General features: G+C 43.0%; 1 protein-coding gene across 1 annotated transcript in view; it reads right to left on the bottom strand.

Annotated features, from left to right (window-relative positions):
- The window catches only part of Syt16 (synaptotagmin 16), a 241,820-nt gene that overhangs the window by 13,515 nt on the left and 204,182 nt on the right, over positions 1-24,123 (bottom strand). The window contains exons 4-7 of the mRNA XM_051147612.1: positions 21,568-21,780; positions 15,354-15,607; positions 9,627-10,067; positions 6,536-6,725 (exon numbers count right to left, since the gene is read on the bottom strand). Of these exons, the coding sequence (XP_051003569.1) occupies positions 6,536-6,725; positions 9,627-10,067; positions 15,354-15,607; positions 21,568-21,780 (1,098 nt within the window). The remainder of the gene's footprint in view (positions 1-6,535; positions 6,726-9,626; positions 10,068-15,353; positions 15,608-21,567; positions 21,781-24,123) is intronic.

Here is a 24,123-nt window from a genome sequence, read left to right as displayed (position 1 = left end):
CAATACAGGAGGTAAACTTTAAACCCCTTCCCAGATCTAGCCAATGGTCAGAATATTCTCCACAGTTGAGTGGAGAGTGTGATACGACTTTCTCACGTACTCTGGTGCCTCACATTTGGCCATGTCCCCTGGAGGGGGAGACCTGGTGGCACTCAGAGGAAGGACAGCAAGTAGCCAAGAAGAGACTTGATACCCTATGAGAATATATAGGGGGACGTAATCCCCCTCAGGAACAGTCATAGGGGAGGGGAATAATGGGAAAATGGAGGGGGGGAGGAATGGGAGGATACAAGGGATGGGATAAACATTGAGATGTAACAAGAATAAATTAATAAAAATAAATAAATAAATAAATAAATAAAGAAATTGAACCAAGAAAAAAAAAAAAAAAAAAAAAAAAAAAAGAATTCTTTGCTTTCTAACTCTCTTTCCCACCCGTCATGTTACATTTGCCTAGGCTTTAACGTCCACTCTGTTGTTTGATTCCCAACACTGATCATGTTTAGCTCTGTTCCTGTTTTGTCTAATACAATCCATTACTTCTTTTTAATTTCTCTTTCTTCCTGATTATATATATATATATATATATATATATATATATATATATATATATATAAAATTTAGCATCTTTCACTGATTAAACCTTTTCAACTTTCAAGACAAATGCCTGCTTTTCCTTAGCTTAAAGAATAAGCTGACCTGTTAAAACTTTAGTGTTGGCTCTGTGGTTGAGAAGTGTGTATCCTCATTCCTCTATCAGGAGCCAGGGTCTTAAAATGTCTTTATTAAGCTATAACTGACATACAATGCTGCCTTTTCCCCTGCTGCTTTTAAGATGTTTTTTCTTTAGACTAAGTCCATGTATCTCTGGCTGACCTGAACTTGCCATGTGGTGGAAGATGATAGGTCATCCTCTACCCAAGTGCATCCTCCACCGTCCTAACTGATGCTGCCCAGAGGACTTAACTCAGTACTCTGTGCATGCAAGGCAAACATTCTACCAACTCCACACATCTCCAGACCCCTTAATAGTTTCTGACTTTGATTATTGTGGCAACTAAGTGAATTTTTCTAGAAAGAGAAAAGTTACACATGCATGTGATAAGTTAGCACCATATCTGAAGCTTCATGGAAACTGACCATTAAGCTGGCGGGGGAGGTGGTGGCCTTTAGTCCCAGCACTCAGGAGGTAAAGGCAGGTGAATCTCTCGAGTTCAAGACTAGCCTGGTTTACAGAGTGAGTTTCAGGACAGCGTGGGCTACACAGAGAAATCTTGTCCTGAAAAACCAAAACCAAACAAACACAAAAAATCCTGACAGTTATTACAAGCACACAGTGGCTACCAAACACTGTTTAACTAAAAACGGTTCTGTAAGAAGGCCTATGTCCTATGCGAATCCTTTCCCCCCTGTGCTCCATTTGCATGTTATACCCTCAGCTTTCACTTGTTCATCACAGCAAACAAGAGGCAGCTCTGATCTGTGTCTCTGTTTTTCTTTCCTCTCCTCTGCTATTGTGACTGCCTAACAAGGTTAATACACTACTGCCGCTAAGTATTATCATTTGGGTTGTAATTATCACATGGGATTAATCATGTGCATGCTGCGAAGCTTGGGAACTTGCTGGTTTTAACTGGAGGAAACATCGTAATGATAGCTTTTGACAAGCACCATTATGTGTGTCTATATACACATACATGCACAGTGCGGAGAAACACACTCTCGAGGAAGGCAGAACGGAGATGGAGAAAGAGAAGTTGCCAACAGAATAGCCGACTTCTTCAAAAGATGCCAATGCTTATGTCTGTGGGATTCCTTTGTGAATCATATTTAATAGAGAAGGAAATGAAATTCAGAGACGTTTAAGCATGTGTAAGGCATGTGGGCATTTCAGACAACTACCAGATGCCAGATCTCACTCTCTCACCTGTTCCCCAGCTGTGAGCCTGGACTCTCCTTTGCCAGGAGAAGAATTGTGGACCAGCCTACACCACCTTAGTAGCAATTGCAATATTTCTGAACAATGAAATTGTTGAACCCACTTGCCTTTTTTTATTTTTTTATTTTTGGCTTAAGTTTGATAAGGAAAGTACTTCAAGAATGTCAGAGCATGCCAAATTAGATTAAAAACAAAACAAAACAAAACTTCCAGGTGTCCAAAGTGGTTGTTTCAGCCCTTATTCCCACTGTGATGCTGTTCTTGGTTGTCAACGCCACTATATCTGGAATTAACTAGAACCCAAAAGGCTGGGCATGCCTGTGAGGGATTTTTTTCTTAATTAAATCACTTGAAGTGAGAAGAACTACTGTTAATCTGGATCGACCCTTGAGATGGGAAGATCCACCTTTATTCTAGGCTACACGTTCTGGGAGCAGCCTACATAAAGGACATGGGAAAAGGAAGCTCTCTCTCTCTTCACCTGCTTGCTCTCACTCTCGTTTGCCCGTCCATTCCTTCACTCGCATTAAGGCCTACTTCTTCAGAATCCTGGTGTATACTAAACACCAGTCTATACTAAACTACTGGGCCCTTGGACCTTCCATTCAAAGGTAGCCATTGTTGGATTAGCAGGACCACAACCTGTAAGTCATTCTAATAAACCCCCTTTCTATATATAGAGAGTCACTCTGTAAGTTCTGTTACCTTAAAGAACCCTGAGCACCATGAGCATATTCCCCACGTCATGAGACCTTCTGGTTTGAGTCCTTTGGTGGAGACTCTGGCTAGTGTGGTTAATATTTGTTATGACTCGTATTTCCACCATTGTTTTCATTGGCCTACTGAATCCCCCTCCCCGAGAACTTTTACATTAGATGTGGGGGAATGAAGTATACCTTGGCTGCCTATTTCCTCTCAGGCTCTAGTTTTAAAAAAAGAATTCTATCTACTTTTTTGTTCATTTGGTTGGTTGGCTATCCTAGAACTTATGCTATAGACCAGGCTAGCTTCAAACCTGCCTCTACTTCCTGAGCACTGGGATTAAAGGTATGCGCATCATTGCTACCAGACTCATCTACTCTTTTTCTAAGCTGCCTATTTTGCTTAGGGACACATTTTCATGATACAACAACCTTCTGGTTGGGTTGAACTGGCAAGTTCAAAGTTGTTTGATTTTATGATACATTACAGGACAAAAGACTCTTTCTTCTAAATCTCACTCTTTGTCTCTTTTTTGGCAAGCTGTAAACCCTTATCCATATCCCAGTGAAGAAAAGTTCCCATTGTTTAGGCTCAGCCTCCTCTCCTCTATACTTGCCCAAGCACCACAGTTCCACAAGCACAACCACCTGCATGGCGGGGCTGATGCTACCTTTTGACGGAAGAGTTGGAGAGACCTGACCTGAGAGACTCAAATGCAGTGTTTTGTGATCCTGTCTCCTCTTCTTGTCTCAGGCATGCCACTCCCCTTGCAAGCAGGCCCTCGAGTGTCCACTCTCACAGGCTAGGAATCCATGGCTGCCCTCTCTGTGCTGTGGGCAGCAGTGCACTCAGCATCCTTCCTTCCCAGTTTTCACTCACGGCTCATTTATCATCTGACTCCCATTTTCTTTCCTTCTCTTCCTAACTCTTCTCTGATACCTCATAACCTCAAAAATGCACCCTAAGTTTGCCTGATCACTGTCAGTGTCACTTTCATGCCATATTGCACAGCTGACAATTTCTGTCTCGTTCCCCCCACCCCCAGCCCTTGAAAGTACTAAGAGGTCCCTTTGGGCTCCACAAAGGAACATTCTACTTTTTCATACTTTTCTCAACTACCAGTATTTTACCTAGACAGAAAAAGAAAACTTACATTCCACTGCTTGATTTGAGTTTTAAAATAGCACCTTATAACAGCATTGCTTTCTAGTACTTTGGTTTCAGAGATGAAGTATGCATCATAGTTAAGTATAGTTAAGGTTAAATTGTGACATTGTGTCTATAATAAATTGATATAAACTATGGAACTAAATCCAAGTTAAGATTTGTACACTTTTAATCCCAGAATTCAGGAAGCAGAGGCAGGTGGATCTCTGTGAGTTCAAGGCCAGCCTGGTCTACAAAGTGAGTCCAGGACAGCCAGGGCTACACAGAGAAACCCTGTCTCAAAAACCAAAAACAAACAAACAAAGATTTACCCTTTTGTCCTATGCAGGTTCAAATAGTTATTACAATAACTTATTTGGGCACATTTAAAAAACAGAATTATATGAAGATAAAATGGTACAACCTTCAATATCACATCTCTATGTATATTATTCCTAATATATATATGTACATACATACATTATTTTCAGATGAGGAAACAGATTCAGGATAGCTTAGTAACTCACAACTAGTAAGTAGAGAGAAGCTGAATTTACAGTGTGGCTTATTAACTTCTAGATAATTCTTTCTCAGTCACCATGCTGTACTCCTCTCCTGAATTGGCTGTACCATCCAGCACATGAAGTGTGTGGGTGTGTGGGGGTCCCTAACTTGGACCTGAGTGGGGCGTATCTGTGATCCACAGCTTCCTCACTTTCAGCATCTCCATCATGTGCCCCAAATATTGTTCAGACATTGCCAAATTTCAACAACATAGGAAAGGACACTGGCAGACACTCTGGGGAAGAAGTCTTAAATCAGGATCTTAAGATACGAAGCTGCCATGGAAAGAGAAACTGGATCTATAAAAGAGCCTCTAGCTGTGCAATTGATAATCAGTGCCTATTGTACATTCTAAATAGCTCTTACCTGTCTGAATGGTGCCATTGACTGCGGATTATGCACCTCCTGGTCTAATTCATTACCCAGAGTTCTGGGGCTTCCTCTGCTGGCTTTAATATACTTCTGCTAATGCATGTGTGTTGAGGGAAGTATGCTTATTTGTAATGTTCAATGCACATTAATGTGGAGGGTGGACAACCTTGGGTGTCGTCCTCAGGCATACCATCTAACTTCTCTTTAGACAGAGTCTCTCATCAGCATGGAACTCACCAATTAAGCTAGATTGGCTGTCCAGCAAGTCCAAGGAATCCTCCTTTATCTCCATCCTAAGTGCCAAGGTTACAAGCACATTACCATTTCACATGCGTGATGGGGAGAGGGGAAGGTTGAAGTCAGGTGTTGATACTTGTGAAGATAATGATTTATTGAGCTCATTCCTTAGTTCTCTTTAAAAACTGGCTAGCAAGAAAGCCACATAAAATAGACGTGCCTGATAGTCTGCAGCACAGTGTAAAGGTGTGTGTGTATGTGTGTGTGTGTGTGTGTGTGTGTGTGTATGTGTGTGTGTGTATGTGTGTGTAGGTCTCAGTCAGCTGTAGGAGCTGACTGTCATCTAGTCCCTCATCTGGCTCTTCCAAGTGAAGCCTGGCTCATTGACTCTTGTCACTGATGCAATTTTAACGAGAGTCTAGTTTCCCTGGTAAGCAGATTCTTCCGCTCTTCCACGTGAAGCCTGGCTCACTAACTCTTGTCACTGATACAATTTTAATGAGATTCTAGTTTCCCTGGTAAGCAGATTCTTCCTTTTCTGCTTCTCTACCTTCCGATTTGCTTTCTTGTTCAGGGAAGGCTAGAAGTCATTCTGCAACATGCTTCTGACTCTCTTGCAGCTAGCATTCCAGACACAAAATGTGTTTCTCTGATTAGCTGTTTTTACATGAGGTTCAAAATGCACACGTGCATCTTCTACAGCTTCCTTTCGCAGGTACCTAAGATCATCAAGATATGGTGTAATTTTGTAACAGTATTATGTCGTTATCCAACTTCTTAGGTTGAAGGGCCATTGAGGCAACTTGTGTTTGACTCTTTCTGAGCCCCGAGCTTCAGTCAGGTGGGGGAAGGGCTGTCCTGAGAATTTCTTTCTAACAGTGACCTCAGAGGTAGTCATTTTTTTTCCTGTTAAGACAGTCTTGCATTGCCCCAAATCTATTCACTAGCACAGCAATTAACATGTCTGTGTGCCCAGTGTATACTAGGCACTATGCCACGCCCTTTCACATAGATGCGTCCATTCAAATCTCTCAACGCTCCTATCAGGAAGGCTTTGGTTAATATTTTTTCCAGGTAGGTGTCAAGTAGGGCTCATAGAGGAGAATGGCTGAGCAAGGAGAGAGTGAGCTGAGTGGGTAATAAAACAGGATAGTGGAGCTGGAACTGTACCCCAGCTCCACCTCCCTCCAAAGCCAGAGCTCTGCCGCTTTGCAGCTGAGGGCCTGCAAAACGTTGGCAGATTTCAATCCCCCTGCACGTGCGTTTCTGAAGAGGCTTCAGGATTTCTCCTTAAATAATTTAGGCACACAGATCATTCTAAATCATGTCAATTTATATTTAGAAACCATAGAAGCCTTTCCTCCAACTAAATAGAAGCCATGAGGAAAGACAGCGATATTGCTTCATGAAAACATGCCCAAACCATGGGTATGCCATACCATAAACGTGCCGTACCAAATCTATTTTTTAACCACAAACACTTTTTTTTTTTTTTTGAAGAACTAAGATGAAATAGACACAGCCTTCTACTTGCCTCTGGAGATACCAGAGCTAGGGCAGGGGACACACACTTACCAGGAGCTCGGTTAGCAGCGAGGTTGCGGAAATGGCTGCCTTTGATCATTTCCACAGATAATCGCCCTGTTGTGGCATTGTAGGACAGTCCCACCAATAGCTCTGGCACCCCTCCATGAGACAGCGACTGCGTGGATGAAGCACTGTCACTGTGAGACACCACAGATGGGCTGAGCGGAGACTCTCCACTCTGGAGGGGAAGAACACAAAGAAGTCATTGGCCCATGCCACGTCCCTCTCTTTGAGAGAAAGCTGATATTATGTTTGGTGAAATTGTGACCCAGTCTCAATGACTGCCAATGATTGCTAACGGGCACTCAGTGTGAATTACAATGTGCCAGGCAGCGCAGCCATGTATGAGATGGCCCGTGGCACTAGCCCACATATTTATCCCAAGGGCAGTCTCCATTCAATATTGCCTCTCTAAAGACAAAACGGACAAGGATGTTATTGCTAGTGTAAATCAAACCTTCTAAGATACATGGAGTGTGAATAATACATTTAATATAGGCAAGATTCCCTCCTGGGTAATTTGTTTCTGAATGTTTCTACAGAACCTCCCCACCCAGGCCTGGGTTTTGTCTCTGTTCTCTGCACTCTTGATGAATAAGGCAATACAGAAGACGTTTCGCCTCAAAGATAAAAGAAATAACCACTGGGCACTGGCCAGTATATAAAACACCTGGTGTTCGGTTCTGCTGCTTAAGATATGTATTCTATAGAGGAAATTTTGCCTCCTATGGATAAAAGATTACACAGGAGGTGAGCACTTTCACTATTTGATGCTTAACAGAGGACCACACACACACACACACACACACACACACACACACACACACACACACACACACACTGAGTGTGGGTCTTGGTCACCCAGGAGGCAGCAGATGAAACAAGGAGAGAGCCTGGGCCTTTTTTCATGTTTATTCATGTGCACACTTCTGAGAGCCACTGCTATGCCCCAGGCACATTAAGAAGAGGACAATCTAGATGAAGACACAGATCCTCACTGAGGAGCATAAGTGGGCACTATCGGCCTGGCTAGAACAGGCTGGCAGGCCCTCCAGCATACAGTTTCCTCTACTTGACACAAGTGCATGGGACTTGCCTTAAGTCTGTCTCTACTGTAACTGAAATTATTTTCTAAAACCTCTTGCCAACATCCCAATAAGCAGAAACAATGAAGGGAACCCAATGCTGTGCATAGCCAGGAGGACATATCCTTTTAACCAAACCATGTGTGTGTTTCTATGAGCACCCCCAAGCATGTGGTCTCAATGCAGCCTTACAGGCTCTCATGCCCAGAAGTAAGAAACACGCCAATGAAACATTTGCATCCTTGGGAGGAAGGCCACCCATCATTGTGTTTCTATAGAAACTTCTACTGTGGTCCTTCTCACTGTAGTGTTACCTACCCTATCAATTTCTTAATCCATATCCATTACTCAGTCCCTAATACATAGCTGTATGTCTGGCATATAATCACACTCATCAGTAGTTGATAAATGAGATATTTCCCTCCATCAAAATATTTCCACTCTGGCTCCTTCTCCCCATTCAGCCTGTGCCCCCACGACAGAGTCCAGGACCTGGCGCTGGCAAGTATGGGTGTGGCCATGGTCTCACCTGTACTTCACAGTGCAGGGTCTCTTTTTGACTCCTTTCTGAATTCTGTTCTCTATGATTTCATGGTTTGTATGAAAAGGGAGAATTTAAGTAGATGTGAGACATGATCTGGCTTCTGCTTTCCTGAGCTCAGTCTAACCCTGTGTCAGAAAACGGCAGAGGCTTAGAGGCTAACAGCAGGGGACTCTTCTACCAACTCACCAGAGAGCTGGATTCTGCTTCTATCTAAAGAAAATGCACAGCTTTTAGCTGGAAAAGAGAGGTCATGGGTGAGGTCTACGATTTTGGAGCTAGCGACTAGAAAGATGAGCTTGCCAGCAGGCAGGGCTGGGAAGACAGCAAGTGGTATAGGTTTAGAGAGGCAGAAATCAGGATTTCCAGTATGAAGATGTTCGGTCAGAATTAGAACTTCAGATGGATAGACCTTTCTGGAACGCGACTTTGTCGTCCACCATGCCTGTGTGTGCCCCGCCCTTTGTCTTGACTATCCACCCACACATGTCACTTCACTGGTCTTGTTCCCTCAGTTGCTTGATCTATGTGTTGGGTTTTTTTTTCTCACCATCTCAGAAATTGTCTCCTCAGAAACTTTATAAACAAATTGCAGCCTCTGGAACTTTACTAAGCCCTGCCTGTCAAGGCCCTCCTCCTCGAGACTGTGGAATCATGGCTGCCCGCTCACTTCGGTAACTATTTGGCTTCTGCAGCACATGGCTGGAAACATCTTTGAATGAATGACTGCTTGATTGACTAATCTATACCTGCCCGATCTTCCCACATGGTTTTGCAAAAGGAGACTTTCACAGTATATGACAGATAATCTACAGACTCTTAGGCCACCAAGCTATGGAAGCCATGGGACAGGAAGAGGAGTAAGATACATGGTAGGAGACCAGTCATAAAAATGGAAGGCCCCAGAAGTGGCAGGCATTTGGTGTAGCTGCTGCAGGAGGCTTCTAAATACTTGTCAAGAGCCTTGCCTTGAACGTCTAGTGATGCCCACCTGTAATTCCCGCACTTGGGAAGCTGAGGCGAGCAGATCATGAGTCTGAGGGCATCTTGGGCTATGTAGTAAGAGTCTTGTTTCAAAAACAATAACAACAAAAGTACCATGTCCACAAACCCTCATAATGCATACTGAGGATGGGAATGGAAGGAGTAGAAATGCTTATCCACTAAGTCAAAAGCCCAGCCTTCTCCCCAGGTCTCGCCATACCCTCTACCATGCTTCCACTGTCATTTCCTAAAATGGGTAGAAAACACATCCATCAAGTTATCAGGATGACAGGCTTGAAAGGCTCACTGTCCATGAAATGCAAACCATGGCTTATAAGGATGAGGAGAGCCGAATGGAAAATTAAATTAACATCTATGAATTCACAGGCTGAACACTGTAAATCAAGGGCTGACAAGCCCAGATCTTTGAACACACCGCAACATTAGCAGCACCACTTAATATACTCACGCTCATATTACTTCTTGGCTCCAGAACCAGAGTCACTTTCATTTCCCCTTCTGGGTGCAAGTGGCTGAGACAGAACAGCTTCTCGCCCATCATTCTCTCTCGGGACATCTTCCGGGCAGCATACAGGCGGAAACGTACAGCACAGGCAGCCACATCTCTGGCCTCGAGCTTGGCGAAGGTGACCTTATCCTTGAAGACAGGGTTGGGCCCTCTCCGTATGTTTGTCTTACCCCTCTGTTTCTTACTGGGTAGAAGCACTACATGGACTTGCCAGGAGTGGACACCACTTCGGTCCTTATCTGGAAGACCCTGCGCTCTCACAACGGTCACGGTGAGCTTCTGGCTTACGGCTCTATATTCAAAGATGACATCCAGGTCACCGCATTTTGAGATAGGCTCTGAAAGCCTGTGTGGCACCTGCAGATTGGTCCCATCCTGCTCCTGTTACAAGCAGAGGGAAAAGAAATGAGGACTAGAAACGATGATGGCTTATTACATGCTGACAGATTGCTGCCCTTTAGTGATTTCCTGGCTCCCAAGCTTCTTGACTGCCAGCACATGGTCTTCTTCTAGAATTCACTAGACTGTGAATTCTTGGAGGGCACAGTGCGTGGCATCGAGTAAACCTTTGAGAATGGTTTTTTAAATGAATAAATGAATGGCTTGCATCTTTTAAAATGCAGTAATTTGCACTGCCTTGCAAAAAGCACAATTGCCCACTATGGTTGAAACCATCTGAGGCATGAAATCTCTAATTAAGCCAACTATCGACTATGCAAATGCCAACAGGCAACTTTTGAATGCCCAGGAGTAATTGCTGAGCCTGGACCTGTTGTCCACAAATCAGAACTTTCCTATAGGCAAAAATCCCAATGGTGGTTGAGGGGTGTGGGTGGGGGGCAGTGGTGGGGGTGGGAGATGTCGCAGGCAGCTGATTGGTCAGTGCTTCCAAATTTCCTGGGAGAAAAGACTAATAGCTAAGCATCTCCAACTCTAATGGCCACCTGAGTCACTCAGGGATTCTTGTGAAGTCAACGGCTGAGGGCAGAGACTGTATTTCTAAGATGCTTGCCAGGGATGTTAGCTACAGAAGGCCAAGCCTACAGAGATCATTCAAAGCCTAAAGAGATCGTTTGCAGCAGCCAATTAGCAAAAAGTACTACCGGAGCCAGAAAAGCTGGGTTAAAATCATAACTCTACCACTGGTTAGTGTTTTGAGCCCTGGCCAAACTGAAAAGTGCACATTCACATATGCCTACTTAAGAGAGGAGAGTGGCAAAGCTACAGAAATGTAGTGAGGTGGCGTAAAAATCAACTTTTCCATTCTCTGTAGCTAGATTCCCAATTTTAGCGCTTTATACTGTTTCCTTTGTGTCTTTGTCTCAACACATTTATATATGACATGCATGTACATGTACATATGTGTGTATATGTTTGCTGTGAAATAAATGTGAAACTCTGGCTTTGAAAATGGGGAGAGTAGGGTTGTGAGGTTTTAGTCAAAATGAAAATCTTTCTTCAGACCAGACTTCATATTTATTCCCACCACGGGTATGGAGTTAGCTCTTTTCAAGCCCGTCTCTTTATAGAATGCCATGCTTGGAAATCTATTTCCTTGTAGCTATCCAGAATCCGATGTCCTTACTGGAAAAACTGAACTGAACAGCATTTACTAGAAACACCACCACACCAACAAATTATTAATAAAGTCAATATAATTTTAATTTTTCCCCCCTGAAGGCCTGAGCCTTACCTGTAACTGAAAGGGTCCCACAGTGAACCCCTTCTTCATGGATATCAGTTCTTTATCTACAGAATTGAGCTCTAGATGCTGCTAATTCAGTGAGTACCTCAAAGTTACAACAAAACACTTCAATGTGTGCATTCATCAATGAAACCCTCCCGCAGAGTCACGGGGGAAGTGCATGGTGCTGTGGAATCAAATGTTCTTCAGCAGCCAGGTCTGCTGCTTATAAGCTCTATAACACTGGGCATATTATTTAATGCTTCCCGTTATCTTTCCCTCGACAGTAAAGTAAGACTGATACCCAGTGCATAGGGATGTTGTGCAGAGTAGAAGCCTTGACATATAGGAGACATCTAATAAACGCCCTTCTCTTTTAAGATTCAAATTAGCCTGCCAAGAAAACTCAGCTTTCTTGTAAAATAAGGGGAGCTCTTTCCATCCTTTTCCCTGCGCATGCAATCATGCATGAGCATTTCTATTCAGAGGTACTTAGCTTCAAGTGATAAAAAGTGGTTGCTATAGAGACTCCTGAATACAACTGACTAGTGTATATATAATATTAGAAGCAGGTCTCCAAGGAATTTGGCTAACTAAAAAGCCAAGGCAGACTCTTTTCTTAAGCTCCTGTCTTCCCTTAAAACGCCCATCTATTTTAGCTTGGCTAGATGTTAGTAATAATAGCTAGCATCTTTTAAGTCACTCTTAATGTCAGGTATCACATCAAGTCTGCACACTTCAGATCCCCCTTGGAATCATCCCTTGTTTCATTTTCCTGTACAGGCACAACTTGCCTGGGCTCTGAGAAGCTGCAGCCTAGCACAACCCAGTAATCTCTTACTTTCTGCTCACAAAATATAACGCTCGGCTCTCAATTTTGGTCCATTGGTACCTAAGTTTAGAAAGTAGTCTGCTTCCTACCATGTTTGGAAAATAAGCTTTCTCCCTTTGGCAAGATGGCCTGAGAGCAGGCTATAATTTCTTAGAGTATATCTCACAGGATAAAGCAATTAGTCATACCGGGTGGTGGCCAATTCAATGGCCCAAAATACTTCGCATCTAGGACCTCTCTTCTTCCCTCCCCGGTTCCCTCGTCCTTCATTGAGAATGTGCTTACTAGCAAAGTAGGAAACAAAAGCCTTTGCCTTCAGCTCTGTCTTACCAGGGAACCCAACTAAGGAATGTTTAATATTTATATCTGCCTAATGAGCTAGTATTTTAACATCTTTAGTTCATGGGGAAGGAAACTAAGGCTAAATGGGCTATACTACGAATACCTTTCCAATAGCAGGGTCATATGCCAGGCCAGCATCATTTAAGATACTTGCTCCAGCAGCCTAAGAGCACATCTTACCCTGCATTAAACAGTCAAAGTCCCAAACTTTGTCTTAAGCCACATGACCTACTTCTTTCTGCAAAACCTTTCACCATAGATGCTTTCATGTTTACCAGGCATGTGAGAAGATGATGGGAGGTGGTAGAGAGGGAAATTGGATGGCAGTGCTGTAAATTCATTCCCTTTCAGGAAGTCACTGAATTTATCATCTACTTCAACGACACGGTAAAAATTCCTGGTAATAAGGCTCTCTCCACACGTCCAGCAGCTATCTATTCAGGTAGGTGCTTGCCGCACCTGTAGGTTTCTGAGGAGTCCCCGGGGCAGAGCTACTGCAATTGCTCTGCTGCCCAGAGATGTGTTTGGCCCAGCTCTGGGCAGCAGCTGGGCTCCCCAAGGGCCAATCCCAGCTATTGCTCATGAAAACTGGGCTTTGCAGCCTCAATCCAGGTTGATTTGAGACAGAGATTTGTGAAGGTTTGTATTTTCATAGCAATTAATTATTTCAACACACATCACCTATCACCAGGCCACCAAAGGAGCTCCTTGTATGGGTACTGTTAATACTGCTAATCTGTTTGACCTTCCCACAAGGTAAAACTCTCTTCCTTCTTATCCCCATTTGGCAGATTTTAATTAACTTCTCAAGGCCAACCAATTAATCAGTGGAAAGCAGAGATGAAAAGTGGGACACCTGTCTCCCTGCACGTTTGAAATTTCCAGTCCTCTTCCCATTGTTTTCCCTACCAAGCCCCAGGTCTGTGGGAGAGAAGTCAATGGTCTTTGCCAGCGGAGGGTAAACTGGAAAATCCATGATCATAGCAGGTAGTCACACTGCATGGGTGCTTTCCTTCTGAGACAAAATAAATGATTCCTTGAGCTCTCCTGTCCCGATTTTCCCCTTGAAGGTGGAAACACTTGCATCAAGCTGTCAAAACCCACATAAGTTTAAAGATTTTCTGTCAAACTGAAAAGCCTTTCTGTTTTAGTAAGATAGTGTTGATGTCATCTTGTGGCCCAAAGTAAATGGAGCCACAATCCGTTCTGGATGCCAGCTACGCCAGGGAAGACAAGGTTCTTAACACAGCTAAGAGACAAATAAATCAATGCTTAAGAGGCAAGCTACGCCTGCAGAGCAAGCAGTTACGGGAACTGCCTGAGCTCCATCTGAAGTTCTACAGAAGGAGCACCAAATTACAGTTTTTGTCTCAGAATAGATAGGAGGCTGAATGGCGCGCACGGAGCTGTCTGGGTATTTTTGGAGTCTGAGAACACTCAGTACCCTTAGCATAAGTCAGCTATTAAAGCTCCAGGAGGCAGGCAAGTGGGAGGTTACATGGAGAAGGCAAGCCCAAACCTAATGGAACAATTATCGGGGAGACGGAACTATCAACAGGCAGGTAAATAGTTCTGTTTTGTTTTTGCAGTGAAAGACACAAAGGGAGTATTTTTAAATATTGTGTGGGATTTGATTTGACTCTGAGCAGTGACACCATGGGAAAGCAGACTTGTATTTTGTTTCTGTCTTTTTTCTTTTTTTCAACAAAACCGATGAAAGTTAGTGGCTTTGGGTACCTCCGTGGGAAGGAGTAACTGTAAGCCATAAACCAGGTATGTGAGTCTCCATTTCTGCTTCTCATCAGAAACCATCATAGAGGCACCAGGACATGCATGCAAACATGTGTACACAGGCCTTCTTGCACATGCCCTACATGTCCCCACTCACTTGAAAACAGCAAGGTTTGAGAACATGATTTTCTACAACTTTTATTTTTGCATTTTGTTAAGCCTTTAGCCAGTGTGACCTCTGGGTCCTTCTAAAGAGTTCACCCACTTATTTTTCTCTGGTTGTAGTAACCAACTCATTCCCTATTTCTATCTCCACACATTGTATTGAAGTCATGTAAATATGGACTATATCTATTAGTAATCTCATCTAAATTGATTGCAAGTGAACACCTCTTAATGTCAATAAATCATTGTAGAGGGGTTAGAACTCACAAAGAACAGTCGGAGATGCCTGTGAGATAAGACAACACTTATAAAGGCCTGGATTGTAGTAGCTGGTGTCCCTCTCCATCATGGCTGCCTGCCATCCCTACATATTATAGACAAGCTTTAATTGAAAGAGAGATTCACAAGCTGCATCTTCAATCAAGTGTTGATTACAAAAAGCAACATCAGTGAGCAGGATGCTGTTACTCTCTGTGCTGCCTCCCACACCTTCAATTCAGTCAAAGCAAACACTACAAGACCCTCACCATAACATCATGTGTACCTTCATCTTGGAGGGCATTTTACTTTGTTTAATTCTCCAATATTTTTTATCTTAGCAGTGGTCTAAAAGTCCTTTTCTATGAGAATACTCCTGCGAAGGTGTGGTCCTTGATAGCTTTTTTTCACTCCCCCCACCACCACCACATTTTTTTCCTGCTGTTTCCATTTTGAATGAATGTATTTGTGATTCTTTTATTGCTACTCACAGAGGCTTTGGTCATCCAGACAAGCATTTATTTCAAATAGAAGGTTTGTTGTTGTTGTTGTTGTTGTTGTTGTTTGAGTAGGCAACACTTCCTTTTTGGATAAACCAGGCGAGGGAAGGACAGAAGATGAATGAGTGCATGGTACTAAAATGAAAACAACTTGCCTCTGGAGTCCACATAGAGGAGCTGTGGGTGGCATAGGAATCTTCAAAGCCTTGGCTAATAAAAGCTGCCTCCGTCTCCAGGATGCCATCCGCACAAGGACGATTGAGGCTCCGGACCACACCAGTCTCTTGATGACAAGGGCCATGGTGCCTGGTGCTCCTACTCTCACAGGGAGACTGAGAGAGGGTAGAGATGGGGCGATCTTCATACGACAGAAGCTCCAAATAACTGAGTTGGCTGGTTCCATGCCAATCTAAATTTGCAATAAAAACAAGTATGTCAGTCGCATTATATTTTCATACCTTTTGATCTACAGAAAGTAAAAAATTGCAGACACAACAATCAAGAGCACAGAAACAAAACTTAGAACAATAACATCCGCAAAGGCCATCCCACCCACACGATGGATAAACTTTGCCCATGTAGTTAAAAAAGACTACTAGCTCATTATGTGAGATAAAAGTAGGTGAGGATCGTGAGCTTGAGGCCAGCCTGGGCTACAAGGGGGAAAAATACCTTCACACACACACACACACACACACACACACACACACACACCTTGAAATCTTGACAAAAGCCAAAACTTCTCTATTTGAGCCACAGAAGTTCTGGTGTCTGAACACTGTTCATATCTTCTGAACACTTACTTTCTTACATAAAAAGTATGTTTTAAAAGCCATCACCATGTCATTATGGTTGTAAAATATTGGGCAGATAACAGCAGCCTTTTCCCATAATTATTAGATTCTTACCTGCCTGGCCCACACTTGATTCTTCTAATTCATTAAACCCCAGCTTCCACAGCATCCCAGCTCACCCTCCACTTCTGGTCTCAGTGGCTGCTTCTCTCCTCTCCTCACTGTCTCGTCCATTCAAAGGACCATCAGCTCCTGGCCTACCCTGACTCCCCCGGGGCAGTGTTCTCCCTCCCTCCCTCCCTCCCTCTCTCTCTCTCTCTCTCTCTCTCTCTCTCTCTCTCTCTCTCTCTCTCTCTCTCTCTCTCTCTCTCTCTCTCTCCTTCTCTCCCCTTCTGAAGTCTTCTTTTGAACAGAGGGTGATGTAACCGCAAAGGACAAAGGAGCACAGAGTGAGGAGACCATGTCCTCTCCACATTTCAGTCTGCTTTCTAGAACCACCTCTCTGTTTGCTCTAATGCATTTGCTTTTAAACCAGGGCTGGGTGCTGTCTGAGTTGGTCACCACTTGTTTTGTAAACATGGGGACCTAGGTCCAATGTCCAATACCAGTATAAAAACCTGGGTGTTTTTCTTGTTCATACCCTGCCCCTTTGCCTGCACTCCTTTGCCTCTTCTTTCCTCTCCTCTCCTATACTTCCCCCACCCACAACCCTACTCGCCCCAACCATTCCCCTCAATGTTATCAGACAAAGCAAAGCTTCAGCCCTGACTTTCCCACCCCAGTTACAATGTCTCATCTCTTTAGCCTCCAGTCCCGCTCAATACTCCCCAGCCTAGGGTGAAAGAAAATGAGAGGCATAGACAGGAGTGAGTGGGGGGCATCAAAGAGACATCCCTAGCTCAGCTCTTACGTGCCCTAGCAGCTCCTCAGGTGAGTCTAGGATCTTCCCCCACAGCATAGGCTCCCAGAGGTGTTAAGCACACAGAGTCTGTAGCCTCGGCTACATCCTCCTACCTCTCTGGGTAACTATCCAGAGTGGTCATGGAGCAAATACATGGAGCAGGCCAAGTGGAATCTTGGTGACAGAAACTAACAAGAGTCTATAGGACTAATGTGCTGACTCAAGCTCAGGGGACAAGGCATTTGCCATGCAAGCATGAGCACTGGAGTTTAGATGCCCAGAGCCCATTATAAGTGTTAGATGGGCCTGACAGCCCATCTGTAATTCCAGAGTTCAGGTGGCAGCAATGGTGGATTCCCAGACCTGGCTGGCTAGACTAACTTTATTAGGAAGCACACATGCATACACACACATGAGAGAATGAGCATGTATACTTATATATACTCATATGCATAATGTATGTGTATATATATACTCATTCACATGTGTATTTTTAATACTATCCATGTAGACCAGATAAGTACAACGTTGGACTCTGGATTTATAATTTTTCAAAACAACACGAATCATTGAAAAAAACTCCTCTCTCTGTTGTGCTATTCTCAAATATTCAGCTCCGGCTTCTTGGAAAGACTTTCACAGGATACCACAAGAAAATGTTACATTCCTACTTTCAGTTGTTTGGCAAACATACTTTTTAAAAAGCCACAGAAAACGACAGAATGCAGGGAACTTCTCATGCAAAAACCTACAATAAAGCAGGGTTTTCTTCTAAGTCTCTAATTACCACACCCATTTCTCACACACATGAACAGTGAGATGTCCTATTAAACAGTGGGCCATCTATCAATGTGTGCCGTACCCAGCAGGACTTCAGTACAAAATCTAACTTTGCCAAGAAATTAGCCCCATAAAATTGTCTCATGACTTTCACTCCTATGGTGATAATACCTAGATCAGTAATGTGGGGACTTTCAACAGCTACATTAAGCCATGAAACGTTATTCGTAACTGAAAAAAATAGAACTGTATTAATGTAACAAAGCATTTGCCATGACAGACAAGAAAAGGATAAATTAGAAAATCAGGTCTGGGCTACAAGTCAAGTAGCCACAAGAAGGGAAAAGAAATGAGTGGGTCACCAAAAGTGTTACCTTACCTGTAAATGACAGAGGGTCATATCACCTTACACACATATACAAAGGTAATGGCCTCCTATCAGAGAAATAGATCCTGACTTCTTAGAGATTATAAACCATAACTATTTCGCAGTGAGTATATTTATATGATCAGAGAGAGTATTCAACTTATTTATTATATGAGCCACTTTAATAGAAAACTCTATTATCTAATTACCATCTTTTATACTTTATATCTAGCCATATAAAAAGATTGTCACTTACTACCCATAAAGGTCCACATGCATAATATCTTAACTGGGTTACGGGTGCCAATCATTCAAACACCAATAGGAATTTATGTGATGCTATCTTGCAGATGTTATTGAGGTTCTTAATCAGCTGACTTCAAATGAAGAAGACAGTCCTGTACAATTGGTTAGCTGGAAGGCTGGAAGAGAACTGAGGCTTCCCTGGAGGAGGAGAAATTATATCTAAAAATGGAAGTTCTAGCTCATACCTGAGAGCTGGAAGCTGCTTCCTCACAACATGCTCCAGGGAGGTCAGATCTGTGGATTTCTGTGTCTTCCCAGCATGATCAAATCCATACACATATGTACACACTACCCACAGACCTACACCTCCCTCCCTCCCTCTCTCCCTCTCTCTTTCTCTCTCTCTCCACACACGAGCGGGGTGTGTGTGTGTGTGTGTGTGTGTGTGTGTGTGTGTGTGTGTGTGTGTGTGTGTGTGTTTTCCTGGTCATTTTCTCTGGTTGCTACATCATTCCAAACAATACTAGCTAGCAGCACTGGGGATATGAGTTGTCTTCACAAGATGAAGAAGAAGATATCTAGCTTATGTAAAAACATCTTAGTGAGCACACTCAACCTTTTGATATTGTTCTCATCTACAAAGTTCACACTCAAAACATCCACAATAGCAGTATGAATTTTTAAGTCTCATAATATTTTAAATAAGTCTATCATTTTGCATTTGGGCCACATTTGTAGCTCTCCTGGGCCACAGATAGCCCACAGGCTACTGTTCAATAGGCTGATAAGGAGCAATTATTCTTACCTAGCTTGAAGGTTACTGCTCAAGAAAACAAAACAAAACAAGCAAACAAACAAACAAAAAAAGCAGCCCCCGACAAATCAACAATTATTCCGTAGCCCCATGTCCTGCCTGGAATTCAAGCCTTTCATTACAGTAAAAATGAAATCATGACCTTTACAGGTAAATGGATGGAACTAGGAAAGACAGCATTGAGTGAAGAAACCTAGACTCAGAAAGACAAATATTGCGTGTTATTTTGCTGGAGACTCCTAGCTTCAAATGTTCAGATGTGCGCATATAACCTGTAGTAACTACAGAAACCAGGCAGGAGGGAAAATTGGGACTGTTTCCAGGATACGGGATGTGGGGAGCATTAGAAAGGGAAATAGCAGGGTACACATGATCTAATCAGGAAAATGGGGAAAGAGGAGGCTTGGGAAAAGAAGGGAGGTAAATACAGGAGAAGATTAAAGAAACATTGCTAAAGAATTACAGTTCCAGGGGATCCGACACCCTCACATAGACATAAAGGCAAGCGACACACTAATGAATATCAGAAAAATAAATAAATCATAAAAACATAACCAGTGTATTAAAATAAAATAAGGAAACATTACAAAAGAAGTATGAAATAGGGAGGCATGCTGGGAAATGCTGCCTTCTGGCCTTAGCATGGCCATTTTTTTTTTTTTTTTGAATGTTTTTCTTTTTTTCTTTCTTGTTTTTTTTTTTTTTTTTTTATTAATTTATTCTTGTTACATCTCAAGCATGGCCATTGTAACTCAGGCACCGACAGCATCTGAGGTTACCCGCACAAGACCTGAACAAGATCAAGCCAATCAACACTGTAGCTCGGCTAGGGAAGGGGTTTGGAAGGCTCCATTCATAGTTAAGGAGCTATTGTAGAGTTTGGCTGCTGGTGGAGGGGAGTCACTGTTCACTGAGGTTGTGGCCACTGGTAGGTTGCCCATTCTCCAGTGAATGGCCTTACCACCATGTCTATGTGTGCATCGTGAACTGGACTCAGCTGGTTTGGGAAGGAGGAAAGAGAGGATATGAAGCTAGGGAGTAGTTGGAGCAGAGAAGTTGGGGGTGGATATGGTCAAAATATGTTGTATACATGCATGAAATTATCAAAGAATGATACAGTTATCTAATTAAAAAGAATGCATTATCAACAGTGTGAAGAAACACTAAATCAAATGCCAAGGGGAAAAGCATGGCTTAGAATACATTGCTGATGTCTTTATGAGGAATCCATCATGACCTCACTTAAGAGAGGCATGGGATACAATAAGCTACCTGCAGCTCGCTCCAAATTTAGATTTCACTTGGAATTGGACATTTAATTTCACTGTCCAACAGTTTAATGCATTCTTTAAACAGGAAGAATTGGTTACAATTAAACTGAATCTAAGTAAAATAAATTAGCTAAATGGAAAGTAGGCAAAATATAAAGAAAACTTTATTCTTTATCATTAAACAATTCCACTGCTAAAATGATGAATAATGAAGAAATAGTAGGGGAAAATAAACAATATAAACATTAATCTTTCTAAAGCTTTGATGACCTCAAGTTTAGCATGCAGCCAATTCTATAAAAAATTCTTTGGATTTTCTTCGGAATTTACAATGATTCATTCAATGTAGTAGGCTTTGTCCTCTATCCAATAGAGAGAATTTCATCTTTTCTATCACGACCTGTCAAAAATTCAGAATTACTAGTTCTGACAAGGATAAGTTATCGTGGATTCCAGGAAGGTAAAGCAGGTGGCCGTCTCCATTCTCAGAGCCTTGTCCATCTGTATAAATCAGAACCCAGACACACAGGCTTCTGGGAAATGGGGCCATTAGCTTTAGAATTAAACAAGTGACTCCCAGAGAATCAACTACTACTAACTTTCATTAGCCAGCATTTGCCTGCTTGGTGGGGAGAAAGGAATGCAGAGTGGAACACTAGGGAACAGGAGGGAATGGGGGAGCGGGCAGAGGGTCTACAGCCATTAATGCTGTGGTTTACTAAAAATAGGTCACGTTGGCTTGTGTCAATAAGGCTAACTGCATGAGTAGTGAGCTTTTCCTGCCCGCCAAACAGGGTCCTGTTGGTTAATGGAGCCTTTGTCCTTTTTCTGCTTGTCCTGTTCTCATTGCAAAATCACAATCTCTGTCTCTTGGATCCTCTGTTCTCCTTTTCCTCTCTCTCGAGCTGCTGTGGCTGCCACACACCCAAGGAGAGAGACAGAAGACTGGAGAGCTTAGACCACTGCGAGCAGAGGTGAAGCTGGATGGAGCACACTTCCTCTAGGTTTTTACTAACTGCATTTCCTGGTCCATCATCTATCTCTCTTGGGGCTCTGAGCATGAAGATGCTAGGAAGCACTAATAATGTTGTACTCTTCTTTCTGGACCTTTCCCCAGTTTCATAGTTTATTCACCAGCATTCTTGCCATGGACTGTCCTTTGCCTAGGTAAGGGAGAAACATGCTGCAGTGAGTACCTTCACAAGCAGACCCTTCAGCACTATCTTCTTGGTGGATGGGCAGCAAATGTTTGTGTTTTGTTTTCTGTTCCAGCTCTGCCATCTTTCCCTTCTGGGATGCTCCTGTACGAAAACTCTGGGATCGGGACACAGAGATCTCAAACTGCTTGATCACATCTTCATCGCTCTCGGAAGAGGTGGACGGCTCCTCATTATCCCCAAAGCTGTTGACTGGGAGCAAACAAGAGTCGTAAGTCTCCTGTGTGCCTCTGTGAGCCAACACAGAGACAGACAAACCAGGAAAAGGAGAAAAGAGCATGGATGATTAGCCTCGTGGAACACGTTCAAACTGGATAGAAAGGATTTAAAGTACTCTTGAAACAGAAATCTGGGCCAAAGGGGTAGCACATGGAGTAATTAGAGATAGATGGCTGGCACTCAGGAGAAAACAGTAGGACACCCGTCATTGGCATAATGACCATCTTGAGACATAGTGCTGGCCAACAGCCCTGCTGAGTGGTGGTGGTGCATATAACCATAACTGGAAAAGCAGGGCTGTTATAGGAACATTTGCCCAATAGGAAGTTCTTTAGGAAACGTACATTTGTCTTATTACATTTATTAAAACATACAGAGCCAAGCCCTACTTCAGAGGAGAGATATCTGCAGCTAGGATTTTCCAAAGGCTTCCTAGCTTTGAAGAGAACTCACTGTGTCTTAGGGTCTCTACTCATGTGAATCACAAATGTTCTAGATGTTTCTCAGATAACTCTAGGAGCTGCTGTTTTGTTTTGTTTTTTTTTATGTGTTTTACTGGGGCTGGGGAGATAGCTCGGTGGCTAACTCACTTTGCTGTGCATGCACGAAGACCTGAGTCTGAGTCCCCCTGCACGGCTGTGAAAAGCTGAGTGTGCCAGCATGTACTTGCAACCTCAATACTGCTGGGGTGGGTGTGGGCAGATCCCTGGAGCTTGCTGGTCACCCAGCCTAGCCAATTCAGGAGCTCTGAGTTCAGTCAAAGGCCCTGCTTTAAAGATAAGGCAGAGAGTGATAAAGATACCTGATATCAACCTGAGGCCTCCACATGAGCTGGCGTGCACATGCACAGCTACACCATACACATATGAACACGTGTGTGGGGTTCCTATTTGAAGTTTATGTGATAGGGTGTGGGGATGACAGAAAGATGGTTATTGTAGTGAGAAAAACTGATCTATCTTCTTAAATTCCTGCCAGTTTAATATCTGACAAGAGAGACTACAATCTACTTATTTTTTTTTTTTTAATCTCCAGTACAATACAGCCCATGGAGTAATTGGACTAGAAGCTCCGGCTCTGTTTTAGCTCTCCAAACCTTTAGCCTTCATATCTGCTATGTTGCTTCCTTTGAGCTGCGTCTCCTCATCCCCTCCCCTCTCCACCTTTGGAAAGCCTGATTCTTTCTCTGGTTTTATAAATTGAACTTCCTTTAAAATTTTTTTCTTTACAAGTAGGATCATGCAAGGTATTTCTTCCTGTGTCTAGTTTATTTCATTTGGTATGTCGTCTTCCAGGTCCGTCCACCTTGTGCCAAGTGGGAAATGCAGTCCATTCTAAGGCTAACTAGTATACTTTTTACACACGTGCACACACACACACACACACACACACACACACACACATTCATGCACACATATCCCGTAGCCATCTCTCACATAGAAACATTTAGGTTGTTTCCATATCTTACCCTGTAATGAACATGGGGTACAGACATCTTTATAGGAGAGGTTGGCGCTTACCTTCCATGAGTGTGTTCTCAGAAGAGGGACTCTTGGGTCACACAGCAGCTTCACTTTGCATTTCTCTAGCACCCTCCATTGGCTTTAGGAGCTAACCTTCCTACCAATAGCAAACTATGTCTCCTTTCTTACTCACTGGTCTTTCCAATCACAGTAATGTTAACGATACAACACTTAAATTATTTGTACATGTTCCCACCAACACACTCATAGTCTCTCTATCTCGCTAACATACCAAGATTGTCTGTGGCTTTGCCTTCTTTGTATTCGATGTTTCTGCTGCATCCCAGGGACTTTCATAATGCTGGCTCCTTCCCGTTCAGGTCTCAGAATGACTGTCTTCCTTCTGAAGGCTTCCCTGATCATCTTCCCTTGACTATCTCTCATCTCCATCCCCCCTTCTCCTCTAAAACATCTATAAACATAAACCTATCACCTCTTTTGTTAACTGATGTCTTCCTATCACATAAAGCAATGCCAGTTGCATGGTAAGTGCAAATGCTTGTTAAATATTGAGTATTTTGTGGATACCACATGTTATCCTAAGCCAACACACACGCACGCGCGCACACACACACACACACACACACACACACACACACACACCCTCTTGTACTGTTCCCTATGACTGAACACTCATACGCAACCTCCCCATCTGGACAAGTTAAAAATGTCTTTGAGGTTTCTGTCTAGATATTGCATCTTTTAGCTCATCCTTCCTTTACCCCTGAAAGCAGGCCAAAGGCTCCTTCCATGTGCTATGAAATAATTCTTGTGTTTTACCTTATTAATGGCA

Source organism: Acomys russatus, chromosome 1, assembly GCF_903995435.1.
Source record: "Acomys russatus chromosome 1, mAcoRus1.1, whole genome shotgun sequence".
NCBI classification, from domain to species: Eukaryota; Metazoa; Chordata; class Mammalia; order Rodentia; family Muridae; genus Acomys; species Acomys russatus.
Note: the sequence above shows the minus strand (reverse complement) of the source record. Positions and strands in the feature narration are given on the sequence as shown.